The sequence below is a fragment of the Didymosphaeria variabile genome, assembly GCF_027946475.1.
Source record: "Didymosphaeria variabile strain IMI 356815 chromosome Unknown scaffold_1, whole genome shotgun sequence".
Taxonomy (NCBI): domain Eukaryota; kingdom Fungi; phylum Ascomycota; class Dothideomycetes; order Pleosporales; family Didymosphaeriaceae; genus Didymosphaeria; species Didymosphaeria variabile.
In genome coordinates, this window is record NW_026611620.1 from 2670434 (window position 1) to 2691878 (window position 21445).

The following is a 21445-nucleotide window of genomic DNA, read 5'->3' on the forward strand; positions in this document are numbered from 1 at the left end:
CGGCGGGAGGGTTTGCGCTTGTTGGCCAGCGCAGCATCAGCCGCCCGCCAGGACGATCCGACCCTGGCTCCTCTGCCATCGACGCAGCGTGGAGGCGCGAGCCATTGGGGTGGGTGCTGTGCTGGGAGTCGCGCCGCGCTGGCCATGTCCTGTCCCGTTGCGGCTCACGCTTCGCAAGCGACCCTCCAGCAGCACCCAAGTGCAGCGGCGAGCCTGTGTGCGCTGGAGTCTGGACGAGACGAGAGCGTCGTGGGCGCCGAAGGGCACTGCGACGACGCGTGCAGGGTTCGCTGCCGGCGTGAACCTCAGCGCCGGCGCTCCCACTGGCTCCAGCCCGCCTGCGAGCCGCGTCGTCATTGCAGCCAGAGGGAGCGGGAGGCGAATGGAATGGCACACTGACAGCGCAGAACAAACGCCGTCGCTGAATCAGTGTGTGGGACCTTTTGTGCTGGCGCGGCCTCGGCGTCGGGTCGTGCCTGCCTGCCCTCGCCCGTCTGTACGAGCAGCTGGCTCCTGCCCTGTCCTGCTTGTTGCCCGCGCGGGACATGGCAGTCTGCACCACGACCGCGACCACGACCGCGACTTCACTCTTCATCCACGCTCGACGCCAACATCACCCTCGCCGTGATGCTATTCTGGGCAGGCTGCCACACCCCTGCGCAACCACATCGAGCACGACCCGCTCATCAGCCCGCACACACGCCCAGCCAGCGATCCCAGGGGTGCACATTCACTGATCCCAGCCGGCCTCCCGTCGTCGGCGTCGAGAGCTCAGTCCTCCAACCAGCCCCGGCGCCGCAAGCCTCCAGCTCTAGGCCAATGGCATGCATCGTGCCCGCACTCCGCACCATGTCTGCCCTATAGCAACATGTTTTGCAAGTCGTCTGCAGCTCATCTCATCCCCCGTCCCCGTCACCCTGAGTACAATCCTTACTGCTTATCGTGATTCACAGAGCTTGACAGGGCCCCAGCAGAGCATCGTCCTCCTAATCTGTCTAGACCGCCTGTTCTTTCTCAGCCGCCTACTTGCCGGTTCGAGCTTTCAATCACTGCGTGCAGCCTGCTTCGGGCTGTCAACACGTCTCCTACGGGCCCCGGCCGCCTGGTTGCTCGTTGGGGTCTGTGGGTGCCGGCCTTCACGCGTGGTGCGTGCTCCCGTTCCCTATATCTGACTTCGCGTTCCCGGTCCACATGGTTCCTGAGCCAAAGGTAAACTTGAACATACTCGCCCGCCCTCTGTCCTACCCAAAGGCTCGCTAGATCCCACTCACACGTAGCGCTGCTCCTCTCCAGTGCCTCATCCAGTCCACCGCAAAATCTGACAGCTGGGCCGTTGACGCCCCGCCGAACCACAGCCAGCCGATCGACACTTGCTGGCGGGCACTTTCCCCTCCTGGCACCATAGCGCCGACTTGATCGCGGACCAGTAACCTGCCGGTCGATCTAGTCTCGCCGTCTCCTTAACACCGCCTCGCCCAGGTACGAGTCTCTTCTCTCCTTCGGGTCGGCGCAAAGACCCGCATGACCCTCGACACACCCGAGGCACTCCTCTTTACTGACTCTCGCCCAGCCTGTCCACGACGTGAGCGACCTTGAAGTCGCTTCTTGCACCATGGACATGGCCGACCCCAACCAAGGCGGGGAGTGGCGCTGGCGATGTGTCACCAACCGCCGCGGGCAACGCAAAGGCGAGGAAGAGGACCAAGACCGGATGCCTCACCTGCCGCAAGAGGAGGATCAAGTGCGGCGAAGAGAGACCTACCTGCGCCAACTGCATCAAATCCAAACGTCAGTGCGAAGGCTACAACCAGCGCGTCATCTTCAAGCCTCCCCCCTCGGGGATTGGCCAAACCATCCGGGAGTGGTGACCAACCTACAGTATCACAACTCGATGCTCCCCGGCAGTCGTGCACCAAATTATCGTCCTAGTGCCTCATCGGCGCAGTCTCCTGACAGCACCCTCACATCGATCCAACCTCGACCGCTCGCCCACTTCGAATACCAATCGGAAAACGCGCAAACCCTAGAGCAGCTTAACACCCAGCAAGCCTATACACCAACTGCGCAATCCTATAGCCAGGATGGCAACTACAGTCAACCCTTGGCCTCGCCTCAACACCAACACCCACTCCATTCTCCTCAGCATCAACTACCAACACCAACAAGCGCGACGTCTTACTTTTCTCAACCCTCTCCGGTGCATGCAAACTTCCAAGCACAGTACGCTCAGAATGCTGCACGGTATTCACCGACCCAATACCAAACACAACCTTCCCACGATCAAAATTACTATGCATATGGGAGCCATTCGCAGGCTCCCCTTCAACAACCGCCAGTCAGTTCGCCAAGTTATAGCCAGGCCTACTCGCTGGCAGTCTCACACCCAGATGCTTCACATTCTAATTACCAGCCTGTTCAGATACCCCAGCATGACGTGTCTTCATCTGTAGCGTATATGCCCCAGCATGCTGTTTACGGTATGTCCCGTGTTTAGTTATGGCTTTAGTCCTTGAGCTACCACTATCGTTATCTCCTTCTCTGTCCATTTGTATAACAACACTTTGGCCTGTCAAGGCGGTCATCAAATATTACTACATTCGTTTCTTGTCGCCTTTCTCCACATGCTATGATCTGCCCTTATGCCTTGTCGATGAGCTTCGAGATTTAGTCTGCTCTCTCGCGTGTGGGAAGAGATGCGGCTAACGATGGCTTATGATAGAATCCACTGCAGCCAAGGACAACCCGCAAATCTCATGGTGTGGTTTCGGCGGCGGCGACCATGTCAGCCCTACACAAGTCCTCGACGAGGCTGCCGTAGAGGAAGTTGACGATGATTACTGGGACGTTGACTCGGACACGGATACACCTGGAGCGCTTAATGAAGAGGCAATGGTCTTGAGTCGAGACTTCAGTCTCATGCGGAAAATGCAGTTCCAGCATACGAACGAACTGTCGGTACGACGATACGATGCCTTCATCTACGAAGGCGTTCTAGCGTCCTACAAGGCGGAGCAAGTTGCGAACCCGCTGAAGAACCCAAAAACCGCAAGAGTGTTTGCGCACTTCATTCATGTTACTGCACCGGTGAGTAGTCCGAACTCATCACTCCACCTGGCTATCATTGATGTGTTTCAGTCACTTTCCATCTACGAGCGAAATCCTCGAAACCCTACGTCGTTATTCGAAGGACCGACTCCACCGTCACAGCAGAATCTCTGGACCTACATTCTGCCTCTAAAAGCTCTGAACCATCAGGGATTGCTACACGCCATGCTGGCGCTGGCGAGCTTACACATCGCAAAACTACAACGAGCTTCGGTGACTCCTTCTTACAAGCATTATGGTTCGACCAGACGCGCGTTAATAAGATAAGAGTAAAGCTAACTAGACCATGTAGCGTATGCATTAAAACGCCTGGGCCGATCTCTGGCCAACCCCAAACGACGACATACGATTGCTACGGTCGCAACAAGTCTTCTGCTAGCCTTTTACGAAGGTAAGGCCCTCCGCGTTCATGATTTGGCATCGCTAAGCAGGTAGTCATGACCGCTGAGCACGTCAAATGGTCGACTCATCTGGTTGGAGCTGCACAGCTGCTAGCCGAGCTGGATTTCCCATCACTTACTCGAGAAGCGCGACGTCTGAAAGCGGTGCAGGAGGCCCAAGAATCAAGATTTCTTGCCCACCTTGGAAATCGAGGAACGACCCCGATGATAGATACGATGATGCCCGACGAGGGCATGGTGAGCGCAATAATTGGTAAGAAGGTTAGTTACGAGGATTTTGGTAGGGTGCTAGAGGCTGGAGACGACGGCCAGGAGAAAAGGTCTCCTTTGCCAGGGAAACTGGACATCAAGACTTTTGAAACGCTGCAGGATCTTCAATGGTTCTATATGCGCCATGACGCTTTTCAGAGCATGGTGAGCGGCAATTCTTTAATGTGAGGAAAACGTCTTCTTTGCCTTCTTACCATCACTGACGGCATAGAACACCTTTTCGCAAATGGTCAAACTGCCCTCCTCGCGCACCGCTCGGCCGATCAGACGCTATCTACGGCACACATGACCATATCGTTCTCCTCATCGCCCGCATATCCGACTTCGCCGTACGAGATCGTGACAGGAAGCTCAAACAAGTGGAGGCAAATGGTGGGCAGTGGAGGCCAAGCTCCAACATGCCTGGAGGGACGCCGATGGGGCCACCGTCTGCTCCAGCAGGACGCCCAGAGCCTCCAAAGTCTATATCAACATCAATGGGGCCACCCCGACATCTGCATGACAAGGGACCTCATAGCTCTACGCCCGTGCCGGACCAGCGACAAGCACCAGGACCACAGCAAGGACAAGCTACACGTGGGCCGCCATCTATGCCAACATTCTATGGCATGGCTCCTACTGGCGGTCCGTCCCCGCTTCCAAAAAGCTATGCCGCACCCGAAGGCTATACTTACGAACGATCTCCCAAAACTCCAAACACACCCCATCCGAAATTTGCAGATCTTCCCGCTGCTCTCTCAGCAGCGGAGGAAGAATGGCAGAATATGTCTCGTGCCTATGCTACAATCGCAAGTAGCCTGGCCAACAAAGAGGCTTTCGCACCACTCAGCGAAGACCTCTACCCTGTTGCACCTGGTGGTAATGGTACCCCCTTTGGACCAGCTCTCGTTCACCGTAGCTATGATATCAGCACGCTATGGACAATGCTACACCTCTCCAAGATCCTGCTCGTCCGCTCGCATCCCGCCATGCCTCCTGCTGCGACAATTGCAGCAGGTGTCGCCGCAGCAACGACCAAACCGTACGCAATGCTCATCGGCCGCATCTCTGCAGGTATGCAAGTGCCCCCCAGTGATGACATTCCCCTAAGTCCATTCCTCGGTGCGGCCTTGATCGAGGCTACAATGGCACTCTTCTTTGCAGGTGTGCAATATCAGGAACCTCCCCAGCGCGCTTGGCTCATCAAACGTCTACTCGATATCGATCGTCGTACAGGTTGGGCATCAGCTGCTGTTATTGCGCGAGCATGCGAAACATCCTGGGAAAGAGCTGCGGAGCTAGGAAGGGGGCCGCCATACCTAGGTAGAAAGACCCGTCCGCATGGTGAAGACGGACCAATAGTACTGGATGGTGGTGATGAAGGAGGCTGGGGCGGTGGCGGCGTCGTAAGGGGCAAGGCGTTTGTGGTACCTAACGACAACGCGAGGTACACGGCGGTGCGTAACGTTAGAGTGCCGTGGGCAAAGAATATTTTGGCGAGCGAAGAGGAATTGAGAGCGGATATGGAGAGGGTGAAGCTGAAGAGCCGTGAAGGGTAGCTGCTATGGGCTAATGGAGCCTGAAACGACCGATAAGTTTACGAGACGACATGATGCTCAGCAGCCTTAGCATCGCTTGATGTCAGAGCCTACAACATGCCAAATGCCACTAAAACGAATCTACGGGCCCTCAGCGCACTCAAAAGTTAGTTTCTTTCTTTTCTTTGGCGTAACAAAAGTTAGAGATATCATTTAAGCAGACAATAGACAAACCCATGGTCAAGGTTTTCAGAGGTCGGATGTGGGCTTTTTTTTTTTCCTTTTCGTTCTTCTTTGGACATCGTGTATGTACTTTGGCAGCGACGAACATCCATACGACCTACTCCGTAAGTATTACGCTAGACTGTCGTATGAGAGCAACTTGAATGAGGCCCATTTTTAAATCTAGTCGGCATGTTCCAATCCCTATGGCAGGTAAAGGGGGTGATTCCAAAATACTAGAGATGAGAGATGGTAGCATGGCGCACCTAGTCTCTTGTCGAGCCGGTTGCTACATGATATCTCAATATAGAGGCAAAATCGTGATAGTGGTCTAAACCAAAGGCCAAGACGCCATTAAGGAAGAAAAGCTAGATTGGATGAGAAATACAGGGTATCCAAGTCAACGCCAAAGCTCCTTGCCATGTCAGCCAGCCCTGTTACCATGCCTACAAGTAGATCCGGACATGTGTGCTCGACATGATGGCAGTGTGGCCTGTACTACCTGATTATCCTTCCGAGTGACGCAGCCCAGTAGTTCACCACACCGTACGTCAATAATCTCCAAGGACATTAAGTACCGCGAGACCAGTGGTACCAAGCTCGACAGCTAACTCATCCAGGTCCTTCTCGGTGTCTGCAGCGATGCCTTAGATATAGCTGGGGTTGCGGCTCTGCAGCGTGACCAGCGTGTTGTAGAAGTCAACGCGCCAGTCGACGCACTCAAGGTACTCCCACCAGAGGCGCAGCGCCGTGGGCTCGTCCGCATCAGCCTGCGAACTGTTATCAGGGGAAACAAAGGGAATTGAATGAAGAAGGGAACTCACTCGATCGAAAGCAGTAAGAATGAAGTCCTTCCTAATCAGACTCGTCCGCATATCCGCCTCCTTCTTCCATACCCTCAGCAACTTCACGTGTCGACTCACATCCCGCGCGACCTTCTCCTCGCGGGCGGCCATCTCTTCGTCAGCGACAGAACCGCCTTCATCCTCAGCAACGGCGGGCAGCGCGCCGTGGTACACAGGCGCAGGGAAGAAGTGCCTCTGCAGGGCGTTGGTGACCCACTCTGGACGGCCTGATGCGGAAAGCTCCTCCGCCCAGTACTCCCGCACGGAAGCGGGCACGCAATTCACCATGCGGTCGTAGTCGAGCTTGTCGCTCCAGCGTGATTGCGTGTAGTGTCCGTAGTATACATAGCGCTTACGTGTCTTGCCACCAGCACCAGGTACATCTTCCAGCACGAACAGCGGAACATTGGACGACGAGTCGTAGTCCTCGGGCAGGTCGAAGTCGAGGTTGTCCTCAGGAACGATGTTGAAGAAGGGTACGAGCTTGGCACCGTGCTGGCCTGGCGCGGAAGGGAGGTGCGGGTCGTGTGCCGGGTCGACGGTGTAGTACACGCGGTCGGGGAGGATGGAGGGCTGTGGGGGAGGGATGAAGGCGAGGCCGGGACCCCATATGATGCCGCCGAGGTGATTGCGTAAGAAGTCGTCGGAGAAGCTCACAGGAGCAGAGGGTATATGAGAGGAGATAGTAGGGTCCAGATCAGGAAGGTTGGCGATGTACTGGGGCTTCCAGGGTTGCCCAAAGACATCGATCTTGAGGAGGGAGAGATCCTGGGCTGCGGTGCTCAGTTGAGCATCAAGAGTCTTGGGTGAGAGCGGCGGGGTCAATTCGCGCTCTATGATTGTCTTCTGGTTAAAGCGCTCGGTCTTGGGGTCGTCGACATTGCCATCTATGACAAGAGGGTTATTGGCATTCGACAAGCCAGACTTGACCTCGGAGCTCTTACCGGAGAGGCTGCGCTTGTCAGTGTTTGACCACACCACAGGCTGGAAAAATACTAACCCATCGGCGACTCCATTGCGCAGGTGAGGTGCCACAGAGACGAAGCTGGTGCCTGTCTTGTGTCGAAGGTGTGGCGGCACGGAGGAGGCGGTCTGGGAGCGCAGATGAGGAGGGACGGTTGTACCGTTGAGCTTCTTTTGACTCACATTAGCATTGTTACAACAACCATTTGGCGGCAATATAGCGCCGCTAATGGCCTTCTCCTTCACATCGTCCAGTGCTTTCGTGAAACGCGAGTTGATCTGGTTTCGAAAGGACCCAACCGTGACGTTCCAGCCACCCTTCTTGAGGGTATCGATTTCGGTGCGGAAGGTGTGGTAGAGGGTCTTCAGGTCGGAAATCTCGGCGCGGGACCAGGCTTGCTCGCGTTCGAGATCCTCGACCTTGTATTGGAGCTCGAGATAAGAAAGTGGGCTCACCTGATGGCCATTGGCAGGAGTGAACGCGCCAGCAGAGGGGTTCAAGTGAGCATTCGGATTATGATCAGCCATGGTGCTTGGAAGTGGACCAAACAACAGACAGAGAGCAAAGTCAAAGCCGGTCCCAAGCAAGGGTGCTGGGGGAGAATTGAGATCCCTAGGGTGGAAACAATGGATGTCTGGAGTTGTTGAACTAGGCTTTTCGATTGAGGGATTGGGGTGAAGAGAAGAAGGCCTACGAGGCGGGAGAGGAATTATATACATGTAGTGTGGGTTAGGCACCCTGGGCTTCGACTCTGATCAGGGTAAGAGACCATCGCTTATGGTAAAGGTAGACCTACTAGGAGCGCATGATATAGGCAAGGTGAGAATCCGTGGCACAACCGGTGCGCACACGCCCGGATAGCGCTCCGGACCACGAGAGATAACGTGAGTAAGTGCAACTGTGGCTGGCTAACCAGCCAAGGTTCGGAGGATGTATACAAGACAGCTACATGGAGAACTGGCACGGTTCGACTCCCGACGTAGAAGCGACAAGAGCGCTTGTATATGAGTATGAAGTCGCTATCACTACAGAAGACCACCGTAGAGCCCATAACCCATGTTCGGTCGGCTGTCACCTATATCTGGGCAACTGAACATCCAGTGGCAGGACAATGCCTCGGAAATCGGTAAGAGAGAAAATTCGAGACCTGGGTCTCGAAAGTGCCCATTATTGAGTCAGATATGGTGCTCCGACCTCTCTTAATGCGTTCGGAGGATTTGCTCTTGACGGGTGTAACGTGCAAGGGGAATAGCTCCAGAACGTGCGATGATTTGAGACTGCCTGTGATGAGGCTTTGCATAGACCAATCCCGTCCGCAGAAAAGGCCTTTCTTTCTTTGAACGTTCTTAGGAGAAAGACCACGCGACATGTTGGATATGAGTGACTCGACTGAACACTGAGGGTGTCCCAGCGGACAAGCTAGTAAGCATCAAGGTTTGTTCTCATGCTGTAGCATGCACGAAGCTTCGTCGTAGCTTCGGTTTCCTTCTGTTTCTCTGCGAGCGAACCTGAATGGTTTAGCTCACCGCAAGTTGTGCCGAACCGGCCCCGGATGAAGACCGCACATTGCAAACGAATGCTAGACGATTCCACTTCATCTCGATTCCTATCCTATCTCTTTCATACATCTGCACGTCGACCGCACGCCGTGCCTTTCCTCACTTGTTCGCGTCAGGCTTGGGCTCTGACGGCACCTTCCTTTTCCTACAGAGTCCGCGGCCAATATCGATAACACATCTCATCAATCTTCTAATCGCCTATCGCCTTAGTGTCGCTCAAAATCCGCCGACGATGTATAATGTTGAATGTGAGTTGTCGAATTCTTAATGACAACGCGTCGCGTGCGCGGAAAGAGCGGTGGGTTAGCGCGGACCCTGGAAAGGCAGGAACGCTTAGGCAATTTGCGTCATCCGACCGGCCCCCATGGCTCGCAAAAGTCGACCGGCGGGCGGGAGTGAGTGAACACCAGCCCAAAGCACAGCAGACGCGACCCTCCACGGATGTAGCCTCTTTCTTTCCAGTTTGCGACATCGGCTAGACATTGTGCGAGGCCCACCAACACTCACCTCTCGACTTTTGCGCGAAATTCTTTGCGCACACCATGCCTCCGAAACGCACGCACGAGGACCCTCAGTCTCTTAAGGAGAAACTGCACTCGCTCCAGAGTAACACCAATGCGCGCGGGCGTCGCAACAATAACGGGAATCACGCAAATGGTAGCAATCTCAAAGAGGTCATGTCCTCGAACGGCGACAACGCCTCCACACACAGTGGGCAGAACGAGCACACGTCAGGAGTGGGTAACCTCCAATGTCTTCCCAAGTCGCCACAAACACAGAACATCATGCTGACCTTCTGCTTTCTCGCAGATGAGCTGGAACACGCAGGACCATGCCGTCCTCCAGGGCTACCGACGGGCCTACCGCCTTGACACACCGTCCTCCTTCAAGAACCCCGGTAGCCACATCGTCCTAAGCCAGGGCATTGGCAAGTTCTCACCCACAATGGCGCGAACAAAATCGAAGAGGAGAATAGAGAAGAGCCAGCTGTCGCTCGCAGTGCGCAAGAACTTTAATGCGCAGGCTGTGTCCGAGACCAGCTGCATCATCGATTGGATGTACAAGGTGAAAAACCAAGGCAAGTTTATACTTGTGTCGTCAATAACGAGGCTTGGATGCTAACCTGCATTAGACAAGGAGTTTCGTGTGCGCTTCGCACCTCCACGTAAATAGACGGCGTTATACCCCCTTCTTCGCTCGTCCTCGCAGCACTTTCGGAGTTCTGATACCCTGGCCTCGGATAGGCATTACACCGTCACTCTACACATAACGAGTATTAGCATTGGTAAGGCGTTTGGTTGTTTTGAAATCAGGAATGGAAATGCGTGCTGCCGCAGACGCGGTACGATTATGGTCCTGCCAGTCATTCACGGTGGGCTTTGGGAGGCCTACATATGGAATTATATGATGACTGGACATAAGCCTCCGAGAAATGCGACATGAACGTAATAGAATATTTGGTAATGGGAAGTTCTCCTTATGCGCGGCTTGCGACGGCGAGCCTCGGAATTTGGGAGGTCTCGGAACTGCTTCACCACACTGCAACGTCTTCAGACGTTTTAATCTGCATTCAAAGCATACAAGCGTATCACAGAACAGTAACGCAACATCTTCAATATGCTATAATCATAGCCTTCCGTTGACATGCTCACCGATGTGCATCTAGAAAATACCAGAACCAATGCATGCCGAGGCGAATGACATCGGTCGCGCGCCGTCCGTGCGCCAAATTTTGATGATTCGTCGCATCGCTCAATCCCAAAGGCTCCAATTCATTTACTGCCATCGCAAGAGTACTTCCTACGTTCATTGTAATTGCGTTTGTATCGTAAACATCATGTCCTTGGTTGCTCCCGCGCTGCCGTTCAAGGCAGTCGCACCCGCGCGCATCATCTCCGGGTCCTTACAGTGCCGGCGACGGAACATATCGCATTCATCGAGACCGAATCCGAAGAGGCCTTCGATCAAGCCACAACTACACCAGCAGCATGCGCCGCGGATACGGGTACGCATACCGATCGATCCTTGCCCGAAATGATAATGCTAACCTCGTTTGCAGCTCTTTCACGCAACAACCCCCTCACAAGCCGTCGCAGACCCATATGCCGCTCTAGGTGTGTCGAAAAGTGCTTCCGCTTCCGAGATCAAGAAGGCGTACTACGGTCTCGCAAAGAAATACCACCCGGATACGAACAAGGACGCCTCCGCAAAAGACAAGTTCGCCGCCGCGCAGTCCGCTTACGAAATTCTCTCTGACGAATCCAAGAAGAAGGCCTACGACTCATACGGTTCCGCTGCGTTCGATTCAAGTGGTGGCTTCAATCCAGGAGCTGGGGCCTCAGGGCCGGGCGGCAACCCATTCGGCGGCGGTTTTGGTGGATTTGGGGGGTTTGGCGGGGGAGGTTTCCAGGGTGGCTTCGCGCAAGACATCAATATTGAAGATTTGTTCAGCGCTTTTGGAGGTGGCGGCAGGCGAGGCAGAGGACGGAGAAGCCCATTCGAGGAGGAAATCTTGGTTGGAGACAACATCGAGGTGCAGACGAGCATCTCGTTCATGGATGCTGCCAAAGGTGTGACCAAGGACATATACATCACGCCAATGGTGGAGTGCAAGACTTGCACGGGTAGCGGGTTGAAGAAGGGTGCCAAGAAAGCAGAGTGCAAGAGCTGCGGCGGCACGGGGCAGAGGGTGACGAGCATGGGCGGTTTCCACATGAGCGCGACATGCTCGAGCTGTGGTGGTTCCGGTATGGCAGTACCCCGCGGCTCCTCGTGCGGAACTTGTGGCGGAGACGGTGCAGTCAAAGAACGGAAGACGGTCACAGTGGATATCCCTGGAGGCGTAGAAGATGGCATGCGATTGCGAGTCAGCGGCGAAGGAGACGCACCGCTCACCGGACAAGCAATTGGCTCGAATGTGAGGGGTACGAAGGGCGACCTCTACGTCCTGATCCGTGTAGCCTCTGATCCGAAGTTCAAACGCGCAGGCTCCGACATCCTTCACACTGCGACTATACCCCTGACTACTGCCGTGTTGGGTGGAGAGATCAAGGTACCGACGCTCGATGGCGAGGTCATGGTCAAGGTACCAACGGGTTCTGGCACAGGCGATAAGGTGACGCTATCCGGCATGGGCATGAAGGTTCTATCTGGGCGACGGAACGCGAAAGGTGATTTGAAGGTCGAGTTCAAAGTCAACATGCCCAAGTACTTAAGTCAGAACCAGCGGACCATTCTTGAGATGCTGGCCGACGAGATGGGCGACAAGACGGCGAAGAGGATGATCGTGAACAAAATGAGGGGCGACGCAGAGAAGCCGGCAGCTGGCGACCACAAGAATGAAGGATTCCTCAAGCACGCATGGCACAACATCACCGGGCAACACAAAGAGACGTCGAAGAAGGAGGATTTGAAGAATGAAGAAGAAGAAAAGAAGAAAGCATCTGGATCGGGTTAAAAGTCCGACTGCTTGGTGATCCGGTGTTTACTTGTCACGGCTATATAGCAAACTCCATACTCATGTGTATAGTATGTTGACGCGGCGCAAGGGAAGGATGTGGCAGTTTGAAGCATTTGTTGGCGTTCACATGTACTCGAGCTGTCTGCATGGAGCTTTCTGATAGTCATATGCCTCCGCTCAGGCTTGTATATTACCTAGCTGATATTAATCTTTTCATCGCAGATCAGTCAATGGCACCAGAGCCAGCGGTGAGATCCAGGCCATTCCGCGAAAAGCCAAAGCAAAGCCTTGGCCATTCGAGTGATCAAGCCCTCCAAGGTTGTGTCGTTGAGCGCTTACACAAGCCGCTCACGATGGTCTCTAGCGATATGAGTGGCCAAGCGCTGCGGGAAGGGCCAGGATGACCCTCGTTGTGGCTCCTAGATCTGGCGAGTGTGTGACTGGCACGGTGGACGTGCAGGGAATACGTGAAGAGCGCCGCCGTCTGGTTTCGAGCGCGGCTGCATCAGAAGTGTTATATAGGCAGCAAATGTAGGTAGGTAGAGGTGCGATTCGTGGTGTGCCTTGCTGCGCCGACTGCCCGCGATTGCCCCACGCTTCTTCGGACAACCGCGCTGCTGCCCCCGACAACGACGTGATTGACAGGAGACGGTCGACGACGGTTTGCTTGCGTGGCAGAGACGTTGAATAGGAACAGCGCAGCCCTCCGTAGCCCACCCGTCGACGGCCACATCGACTGGACGGCCCAACCCTGCAACGTCATCCTGGGGCCTGCATAACCGTGCATTCACGCGACTGACCGCATCAGAGCAGGAGAGCGACATTTCCCTTCGAGCTTGTCTTCGCCCACTGCTCAATTACGCATCTCAGCGTTCCCTCAGCCCGCCTACCGCCATCCTCGAGCTCCACAAAACCAAAACAGTGCAGACGATCCAATACGGCCACCCGTAGCAATTGCTTACCGCATCCTTGATTGACCCCACCGCGTCTCCCACGACCGCCTCTCTGCGCTGAGCTGGCAGCCGGATGTTTGGCTTGCCAGGCTCCGACACCAGCACCATGGCGACTCTTATACCCATGATCTCCGTCCCGCTGAAGCAGACCAACGAAATCGACTGGATACAACCGCTCAAGGGCTACATACGCGCCACTTATGGCGATGATCCGGAGCGCTATGTAGAAGAGTGTGCGACGCTGAACCGGTTGCGGCAGGATATGCGGGGCGCGGGCAAGGATAGCGCTGCGGGGAGGGACCTGCTGTACAGATACTATGGGCAGTTGGAGCTCCTGGATCTGAGGTTTCCCGTGGATGAGAACCACATCAAGATCCAGTTTACTTGGTATATTGCACAATCATGGGAAGCAAGCGCTTCAATGGGCTAATAGGCAGCAGGTTCGATGCATTTACACACAAGCCCACCTCGCAGTACTCCCTCGCCTTCGAGAAAGCCTCCATAATCTTCAACATCTCCGCCGTTCTATCCTGCCACGCCGCCCACCAGAATCGCCACGAGGATGTCGGTCTCAAGACGGCGTACCACTCGTTCCAGGCCTCAGCTGGCATGTTCACGTATATCAACGAAAACTTCCTACACGCCCCGTCTACTGATCTGAGCCGCGAGACGGTGAAGACGCTGATAGCGGTTATGCTGGCACAGGCACAAGAGGTGTTCCTAGAAAAGCAGATCGCGGACGGCAAGAAGGTGGGGTTATTGGCGAAATTGGCCAGTCAGGCTGCGTTTTTGTATACACAGGCTGTAGAGGGCGCGCAGGAGAATGTGAACAAGGCAGTCTTCGAGAAAGTGTGGCTATTGGTTTGTCAGGTAAGGAAATTGGTTGATATTGGTGCAAAGGAAGCTGACGATGCGGCAGACCAAAGCGAGCCATATGGCTTCAGTCGCACAGTATTACCAAGCACTGGCTGATGACGATGCGAACTCGCACGGCGTAGCGATCTGCCGGTTACAGGTTGCAGAGGCGAACGCCAAAGATGCAAATCGGGTTGCGAACGCTTTCCCTTCCTCTTGCCCTGCAAATTCGAACCTGCCCGCAGAGACCGGCTCCGTCTTGGCTGAATTGACGAAGAAACACCACGCAAATGTCCAAGAGAAGCTGGCCGAGTTTATGAAGGATAACGATTTCATTTACCACCAGGGTATCCCGAACGAAGCATCTTTAACACAAGTTCCCAAACTCCCAGCAGCGAAGGCGATACCTGTGAGCGAGCTTTACCAAGGACAGGATATCCAGAGGATCATCGGACCGGACATTTTTCAAAAAATAGTACCAATGGCCGTAACGGAATCCGCTAGTTTGTACGATGAAGAGAAGGCGAAATTAATACGGGCAGAGAGCGAAAGAGTCGAGGTAGCAAATGATGAGATGGCGGCGAGTTTAGACTATCTAAAGCTACCGGACAGCCTCAACGTGCTCAGAGGAGGCATGGATAACCAAGATATGATGGTTGACGAGGACTTCCGCAGATGGTGTGAAGAGTTGGCGGGCCATGCGCCATTCACCACGGCATTCGAACAGTCGAATGCAGACAAGTCTGAGATCATGAATCTGCTCGACGCGAGCATGAAGCAACTGGATATGGAAGAGAGTGTTTGCGAGAAGATGAGATCGAAGTACGGCGTCGATTGGACACAGCAGCCCAGCTCACGTTTGACCGCAACACTACGAAGCGATATCCGGAATTACCGAGGAGCAGTCGACGAGGCAAGCACAAGCGATGCGCAGTTGTACAGCACATTTAGGCAATATGAGGCAGACTTCGACGAGATGCGGTCGGCTGGCGAGACTGATGAAGCAGATGTGCTGTATTCTCGAGCCATGGTCAAAGCGGGCGCGTCGAAGGGCAAGAGTCCGGGCCCCACTCAAGGCAATTTACTAGACGACGATTTTCAGGACGGTCCAAGCGTTGCGGATCAGATTGCCAGCGTTGAGGAGCTGCTGCGGAGACTGAATTTAATTAAGAAGGAGAGGATTCAAGTGCTGAAGGATCTCAAAGATAAGGTACGATTGTTATCATCTACTATGAGTTCTCACACTAACAACACTTAGGTTCACTCCGACGACATCTCCAACGTCTTGATCCTGAATAAGAAAGCCATCGCAAACCAAGAATCCCAACTCTTCAAGGCGGAGCTTGAAAAGTTCCGACCTCACCAAAACCGCATACTCCAAGCCAATCACAAGCAAGGATCTCTCCTCAAAGAGCTTACACGCACTTACTCCGACCTTCTAAAAGACCCGCGCGTCCGCTCTGAGCAGAGCAAGTATGACGCGTTCTCCCGCCAGCGCAGTTCTGTCATGAAGAAGTACGAGCGCGTCTACCAATCTTTCAGAGATCTTCAAGCTGGGCTCTCCCGCGCCCAAGGGTTCTATTCCGAGATGAAAGATACAGTGTCAAGTCTCCAGAAGAATGTAGAAACCTTCGTCAACAATAGGCGATCGGAGGGTGGCCAATTACTTCAAAACATTGAACAGAAGAAGAACCAGGGCGCCGACCAAGAGCAGCAGCGCTTGAAGGACCTAATGGAGCGCATGTCCATGGAGCCCTCTGGTTCGCCCGTTTCCCAAGGCAGAGAAAGAAAAAAGAGCATCCCCGCGCCGCTTAACCAGTCGGGATACCCGTCCACATCGTCCGCTCATCCTTCGTACAACCCAGCCGCTTCACCACCCGTAACACCCCGCTACCCGATCACCACACAAGGCCAGCAACAATATCAACAACCAGCCCAACAACCAAACCCCTATCCTTCAAATGCCTACCAGCAATACCCCTCTCACTCCCATTCTCACTCCCAGTCACAGCCCTCGACAAGCTACAATCCCACAAACTACGGCCCCGTTTCTCCGCCTGCACACCAGCAGTACTTCTCCCCGCCACCAAACCAACACCAGCAGCAGCCGTGGGGCCACCCCCCGGCACAGCAGCACGGGCAGTACGGATACCAGAGCGGGACGCCGCAGCCCGGCGCGGGATTGCCGCAAGGATACGTGCCACCTCCACCACCACCGGGACCACCGCCAGCGCAGCATGAGGGATTTGGCCAGTATGGAGGCCAGCAGTATCAGGGCGGTTATGCGCAGAGACAGAGTGGGCAGGGACAGCAGCAGCAGCATCAGCAGCATCAGCATCAGGGTGGTGCAAACGATCCGTGGGCAGGGCTGAGTGGGTGGAAATAGGGTAGTTAAGTCAATGTATAGGTGAGGTAGGCGAAGACGGTGAAGTTGCGTTGGTGTCTATCTTTGGGTCCGTACAGTAGAGTAAGGCATTACATAGGGTACGAGAGCATGTAGGGGTAGATAGATGGGAGGGGCTGGTATGCATACAAATGGAAATATTGCAAACGTTACAGAGCATGATAATATGTTGCTGGCTAAAACTAGAAGCTCACTTTGAAGAAAGAGGGGGAAAGCAACAAAACAAAAGACAGAGTCTGCGAATTCGGCTGATGCCGAAGAAGAAGAGAAGGTAGGACAAAGCAAACCTTGGATTTACCATACAACATCCCTACCACGGGTACTCAAAGTAGAATTGCGACAGGGGAGTGAGGATCGACGACGCAGATTAGAGGCTGCGCCCATCGACCTCACGCCGCTGCAGCGTCCTCCCGTCCACACCATGAAACATCCTTACGTTGAGTGCCTTGACGCCCTCGTAAAATCCCGGCTCGATACTCTCCGCCATCAGACTGCTGGCGCACCGGCTGCAGAAGTAGTGCTGCACGCGCTCCTTGCCGAAGCGGTACTTCTATCTCACATCAGTAACATCCTGGTTTCGCCGCAATTTGGTGGCAAGGAGTGGAAGTTTCCAATTGCGACATCGACGTGCTGGAGATCGGGAATGCCTTGATATCAACAATCAGAAAACGGATACATACCTCTACAAGTTGGCTGTTTAAATCCACGTTCTCGAATTGAATGCAGTCGTTCTGCACATAGACGTTGAGGTAGCCATTCCGCGCGCAGATGGAGCAATTGCATTCGACGACCCAGCTTTCCGGATCGTGGAGCGGCGGAGAAAGTGTCACAGTGTAGCGGATAAGCTGGCAGTGACAGGACGCTTGGTACTATTTGGTCACGGTCAGCATCGCGAGGCCGCAGGATGAGATGATTGGAGTAGGGATGAACTTAGTTTATTGTCGAGCCGAAGAAAGCTGCTGCACCCGAGACTGGGGTGATCATGCTGTGAGGGGGATTGCACCAAATAGCACATCTCGACGCGAAAAGAGTGTGCTCGCTGTAAATCACCGACCTTTGGTTCCTCCTCCTTCCTAAATGTCGAACAAGGAATGATATAAAAACAGACGGAGGACTATCATAGAAAAGATATTTGCCCATATTGTGCAAAGCCAGGCTCTATCGAGGGACCAAGAAAGCATGAAGACAACGAAAGATTGCTAGAAAAGAGCCCTGAATTAAGATATAGGATGAGAGACTAACTAAATGTAAACTTACCTTTTGGCTGATCTTGTTGGTAGCCATAGCATGTACCGTAGGGTACCGCACGTCTTGCTGTGTTCTCAACTCTAGATTGATGGCGAGGGAGAATGGGTGCAGCGGGAGAAAGTAGATGGGATACATGTCGCCAAAAAGAGATGAGATGTCCTGTTTAGATGTCGATTTTTAAGTAACTTCGTATGTGCTGAGTTTTGGGGACTCCCGCAAAGCCGACCAAATCGAGCAGCAGTCGCAAGCGGGCAGCTTTTAACCAGGAAAACTGAGAATGTAGTGTCAAGAGTAGAGGTGATATCGAGTAGTTGGGCTTTGTAGGAGATCTGAACTCTGGGATTGCTTGCTTTGAATGTGTCAGAAGCCGTTTCCGATGTATTTATAAAGATCGCGTCTACCACTCAGAGGTTGAACGTAGCTAACTAGAAATTGTCGCGGTCCGTCATCAGTGATCGGCTCTCGGCCCGTTCCACTTTGCCAGTTGCCTTTCTTCTGATTCTTGCTATTTTGATCTTGATGTTCCCACTACAGGCATCCGCAGAGCTCAGAAAAGCTGCATCTTAGAGTGTTCATCGTGATCAGAACGCGGATCAAGCATATGAGCGAATAGGCATTTCCGTGGATCGCGTGTGTTCTCAGCTCACTGGTATCCACAATGGGGTTCAAAACCATCGCGCTTCGTAAAGATGATAGTCAACGATTCTAAATGCCTTTGTCTGAGACTCTGTGGTCCGGATGCGTGTTTGAAAATGAGCAAGCTCGTATTACGGATGCCGTGTCATAAATACGTGGCGTAGACCTAGACTGTAACGGTTAGTCAAGTGGCAGCTTTGAAGAAGTGAAGCTGGTTGCCGATGCGAGATCTTGCAGACCGAAGCTGTCGGACGATAGTCGCGGTCTACTATCAGGTCCTACAATCCCAGACACGAGGATTTGGACCCGGCTCTAGCCGCACACGTTGTTCACAGTTACCGTTGTCGGAGAACAGGGTCATGTGTTCGCGTTTTGTCGGTTTCGCTGCTACTTTTAGGGTTGCGACTGTGCTCTTGGGGCCAAAAGCGGCTATATCTGGACCGGCTGTCTGGAACGATTGCAGATCTGTAGCCGGGAAGCCGGATCTTGTCTTTTTGGTAAAAGAGAAAGCATCGGAGAATTTCAACAAATCGGAGAGCTTTCAACGGGTAGCTGTTCCACCGCTGACGGACTGCACTTCTTTTATAGATGGGTACCCGAGCCGGATCGCCCACTTGGTAATTCTCGTATTCAGGACACATCCCGTTGGCTGCGTGAGATGCAAAGCCACGGTATGAAGCCACGCTGTGGACCAGACTCCTGGCTAGGCGTTCGCGTCCCTCACTATACGCACGAACGGCAGCTATTAACACGCGTTATGCTTTCACAAGTGGGATGCGCTTTGGCGCTTTGGCGATCTCATGCTGGATCGATGCATTGCTATGCACGAGCGGCAACTCAACGTCAGCTCCAAGCATTTGATCAAGTTGGTGGTATAACGCTGCTGCATATGCGACCTTGGAAAGAACAATTGTCGGCTAATACGAGCTTGCATCGAACAAAAGGTACCGAGGGAGTATCGCGTGCTCCGATTGCACGATATTGGCCTCTCGTATCATTCTCATTCGTCGTGTCAATTACAGCTCGAGCCGAGGATAATCATGCCGGTGTTACTGATGATTTCTGTTTGTCCACGCCTATTTCACCTCAGCGAATGAACAACCATACGGTTCAGATGCATGTCTCAGCCTCTCACCAAATTTCGGGCAACCCGCACGCCCCACAGTAGAGTGGCCGAATTATGGTTCTTCATTGGAATACGAGGTGTGCGTTGCGAGGGCTGTACTGCGAGTTTGTGATATCATTATCATTTTCGCAGCAAGAGGAAAGACATGCTCGTTGTAATCAACTGCCTTGCCGGCCTCCTTGGATTCAAGTCTTGAAGAAGAGGATTTCATACTGTCACTCTCATATGTAGGATATATCACCATGGGTCTACTCGAATCACTCCAAAAGATCATCGGTATCAGATAACAAGGCTGAGCCGTCCACAGGGCGACTCGGGAAGCAGATGCTTAGTCATATTGCGCTAAGACTGGTTAGTCGAACTTCGAAGGTCTACATTCTTGACAACTTCTCTCGACCTACTTCCAAGTGCTTGCCGCTCTACACAGATCAGGTGCAAGCTCATCTGCCTCTGGAACCTCGCCGTTCTGCAGCTGCGATGCCCGATCCCGATCCGCTGCTGAACCAGCGTCGAAATGTCTCGTGCGAAGCCTAAGCAACAAGCTTGACCAACATCTTCCTGACTGGGTGGCATAACAGGTGGCAGATTCCCCACGGTACGCCAACAATGTTTTGCCGCCTAGCAAAGCTCGATTTCCCTAGTTCATGTCCTCAAGCGGGACGAGTTCTAGGCCCACGGGCAACCCGCACTACGCGTTTCGGCCCCCTCAGGCGTCATAGCGCACACATCCACATGGTCAAGGCGCTCCACGTTCAAATGTAGCATGTAGCATCCATCTTAGAATTGGTCGCAAAAAGCTGGGCTGCTCTTGAAGCACTTTTCCCCACGAGAGCTATTGGCTCGTCTGCTTCCATCGTGTTGGTCTCCGCACCCGTGCTGCAGTCGCGAACCCGTCAGCTTGGCCTGCAATTACGCCTTTCGCAGCGTACACGACCCGTCCAATTGTGTCTAAGCAAACAAACCGTACCGTCGGCGTGGAGCTGGTGCGTAGCCATCGGTGCCAACGCGGCCCCCGAAGGCGTCCCATACACAACGGACGCGAGGCGCGCGAACACGTACCTAGCCATGTAGAGGCGTCATTGGCCGTGGTGTCTCTTCCCTGCTTTCACTCGCTCACCCTGCAGCCTTCAAAGCGAACGCTTGCACAACACTTCCTTATTTCTTCCGGTGTTCTGCTGGCTTTCAAGCGAGATCTACGACAGATCTTTACATGCTACCGACGTACAATATTCCCCGGTTGTCGCAGACCGATTTCTGCACTGGCGACATAGCAGCTGCATCGGGTATCAAAGGATTCTCCGGTTTTCGTACAATCTCCCGACGAAGCTACTTTACGGAGGCCTTTGCGCTCTAGCATCGATTTGGCTCTTACCGGCACGTTTCGAGTGTCGTAATTGCCACCAGACTGCCACTTATCGGTGCGAATCACCTCACTCAAGGTCTCCTTTTGCTCTCATGCCTCCATAAAGTATTTTCCGCGAACGCCATCGTCTGGTATCGGGGACACTGGCTCCGCCACGCAGAGAGGCAACAGATGGGTGTGAGGGCCTATAGATCATGTCCCCGACTTTGATCTGGGAGTCACTGGGAAAGGGACCCTAATTTGGCGTTGGCGTCGAGACATCAAGCATTTGAAACTGCGAGAAATTTTCCATGATGGTCAACTTCACCTTCGTGTCGCATAAAGGAGCGCGACCGGAACAGCGTGAGCTGGTCAAATCGCATGTGATGAGAGAGTCACAGAAAAAGAGAAGAGAAGCGAAGCAACAATATCGACGTACGTGCGCTATCGAGTTCACCAGAATACTATCCAGATTGCACACTGACTTTGCCAGACGGTCTATCCCCTTCACTCGAGCAATCGTCGCTTTCTTCCGTTG

The 21445-nt window shown here is 53.8% G+C and overlaps 6 protein-coding genes across 6 annotated transcripts; 4 read left to right on the forward strand and 2 right to left on the reverse strand.

The window, feature by feature from the left end:
• Positions 1-2712: 2712 nt before the first annotated feature.
• Positions 2713-5314, forward strand: N0V89_000844 (uncharacterized protein; the record flags this gene model as incomplete). The annotated part of the gene is made up of 4 exons (XM_056209663.1): positions 2713-3343; positions 3398-3496; positions 3541-3940; positions 3988-5314. The coding sequence occupies 4 exons, from the start codon at positions 2713-2715 to the stop codon at positions 5312-5314; spliced, it is 2457 nt and encodes an 818-aa protein (XP_056076485.1).
• Positions 5315-6162: 848 nt separating this feature from the next.
• On the reverse strand, positions 6163-7851 carry N0V89_000845 (uncharacterized protein; the record flags this gene model as incomplete). Its single annotated transcript, XM_056209664.1, has 1 exon — positions 6163-7851. The coding sequence occupies one exon, from the start codon at positions 7849-7851 to the stop codon at positions 6163-6165; it is 1689 nt and encodes a 562-aa protein (XP_056076486.1).
• Positions 7852-9425: 1574 nt separating this feature from the next.
• N0V89_000846 (uncharacterized protein) lies at positions 9426-10056 on the forward strand (the record flags this gene model as incomplete). The annotated part of the gene is made up of 3 exons (XM_056209665.1): positions 9426-9620; positions 9694-9961; positions 10016-10056. 3 exons carry the CDS (start codon positions 9426-9428, stop codon positions 10054-10056), a joined length of 504 nt encoding a protein of 167 aa, XP_056076487.1.
• A 664-nt stretch (positions 10057-10720) lies between these two features.
• Positions 10721-12340, forward strand: MDJ1_1 (mdj1 protein precursor; the record flags this gene model as incomplete). Its single annotated transcript, XM_056209666.1, has 2 exons — positions 10721-10888; positions 10943-12340. The coding sequence occupies 2 exons, from the start codon at positions 10721-10723 to the stop codon at positions 12338-12340; spliced, it is 1566 nt and encodes a 521-aa protein (XP_056076488.1).
• Positions 12341-13402: 1062 nt separating this feature from the next.
• BRO1 (bck1-like resistance to osmotic shock) lies at positions 13403-16537 on the forward strand (the record flags this gene model as incomplete). The annotated part of the gene is made up of 4 exons (XM_056209667.1): positions 13403-13683; positions 13737-14166; positions 14216-15361; positions 15410-16537. The coding sequence occupies 4 exons, from the start codon at positions 13403-13405 to the stop codon at positions 16535-16537; spliced, it is 2985 nt and encodes a 994-aa protein (XP_056076489.1).
• Positions 16538-16922: 385 nt separating this feature from the next.
• N0V89_000849 (uncharacterized protein) lies at positions 16923-17839 on the reverse strand (the record flags this gene model as incomplete). The annotated part of the gene is made up of 3 exons (XM_056209668.1): positions 16923-17105; positions 17236-17424; positions 17813-17839. 3 exons carry the CDS (start codon positions 17837-17839, stop codon positions 16923-16925), a joined length of 399 nt encoding a protein of 132 aa, XP_056076490.1.
• Between the last annotated feature and the right edge of the window lie 3606 nt (positions 17840-21445).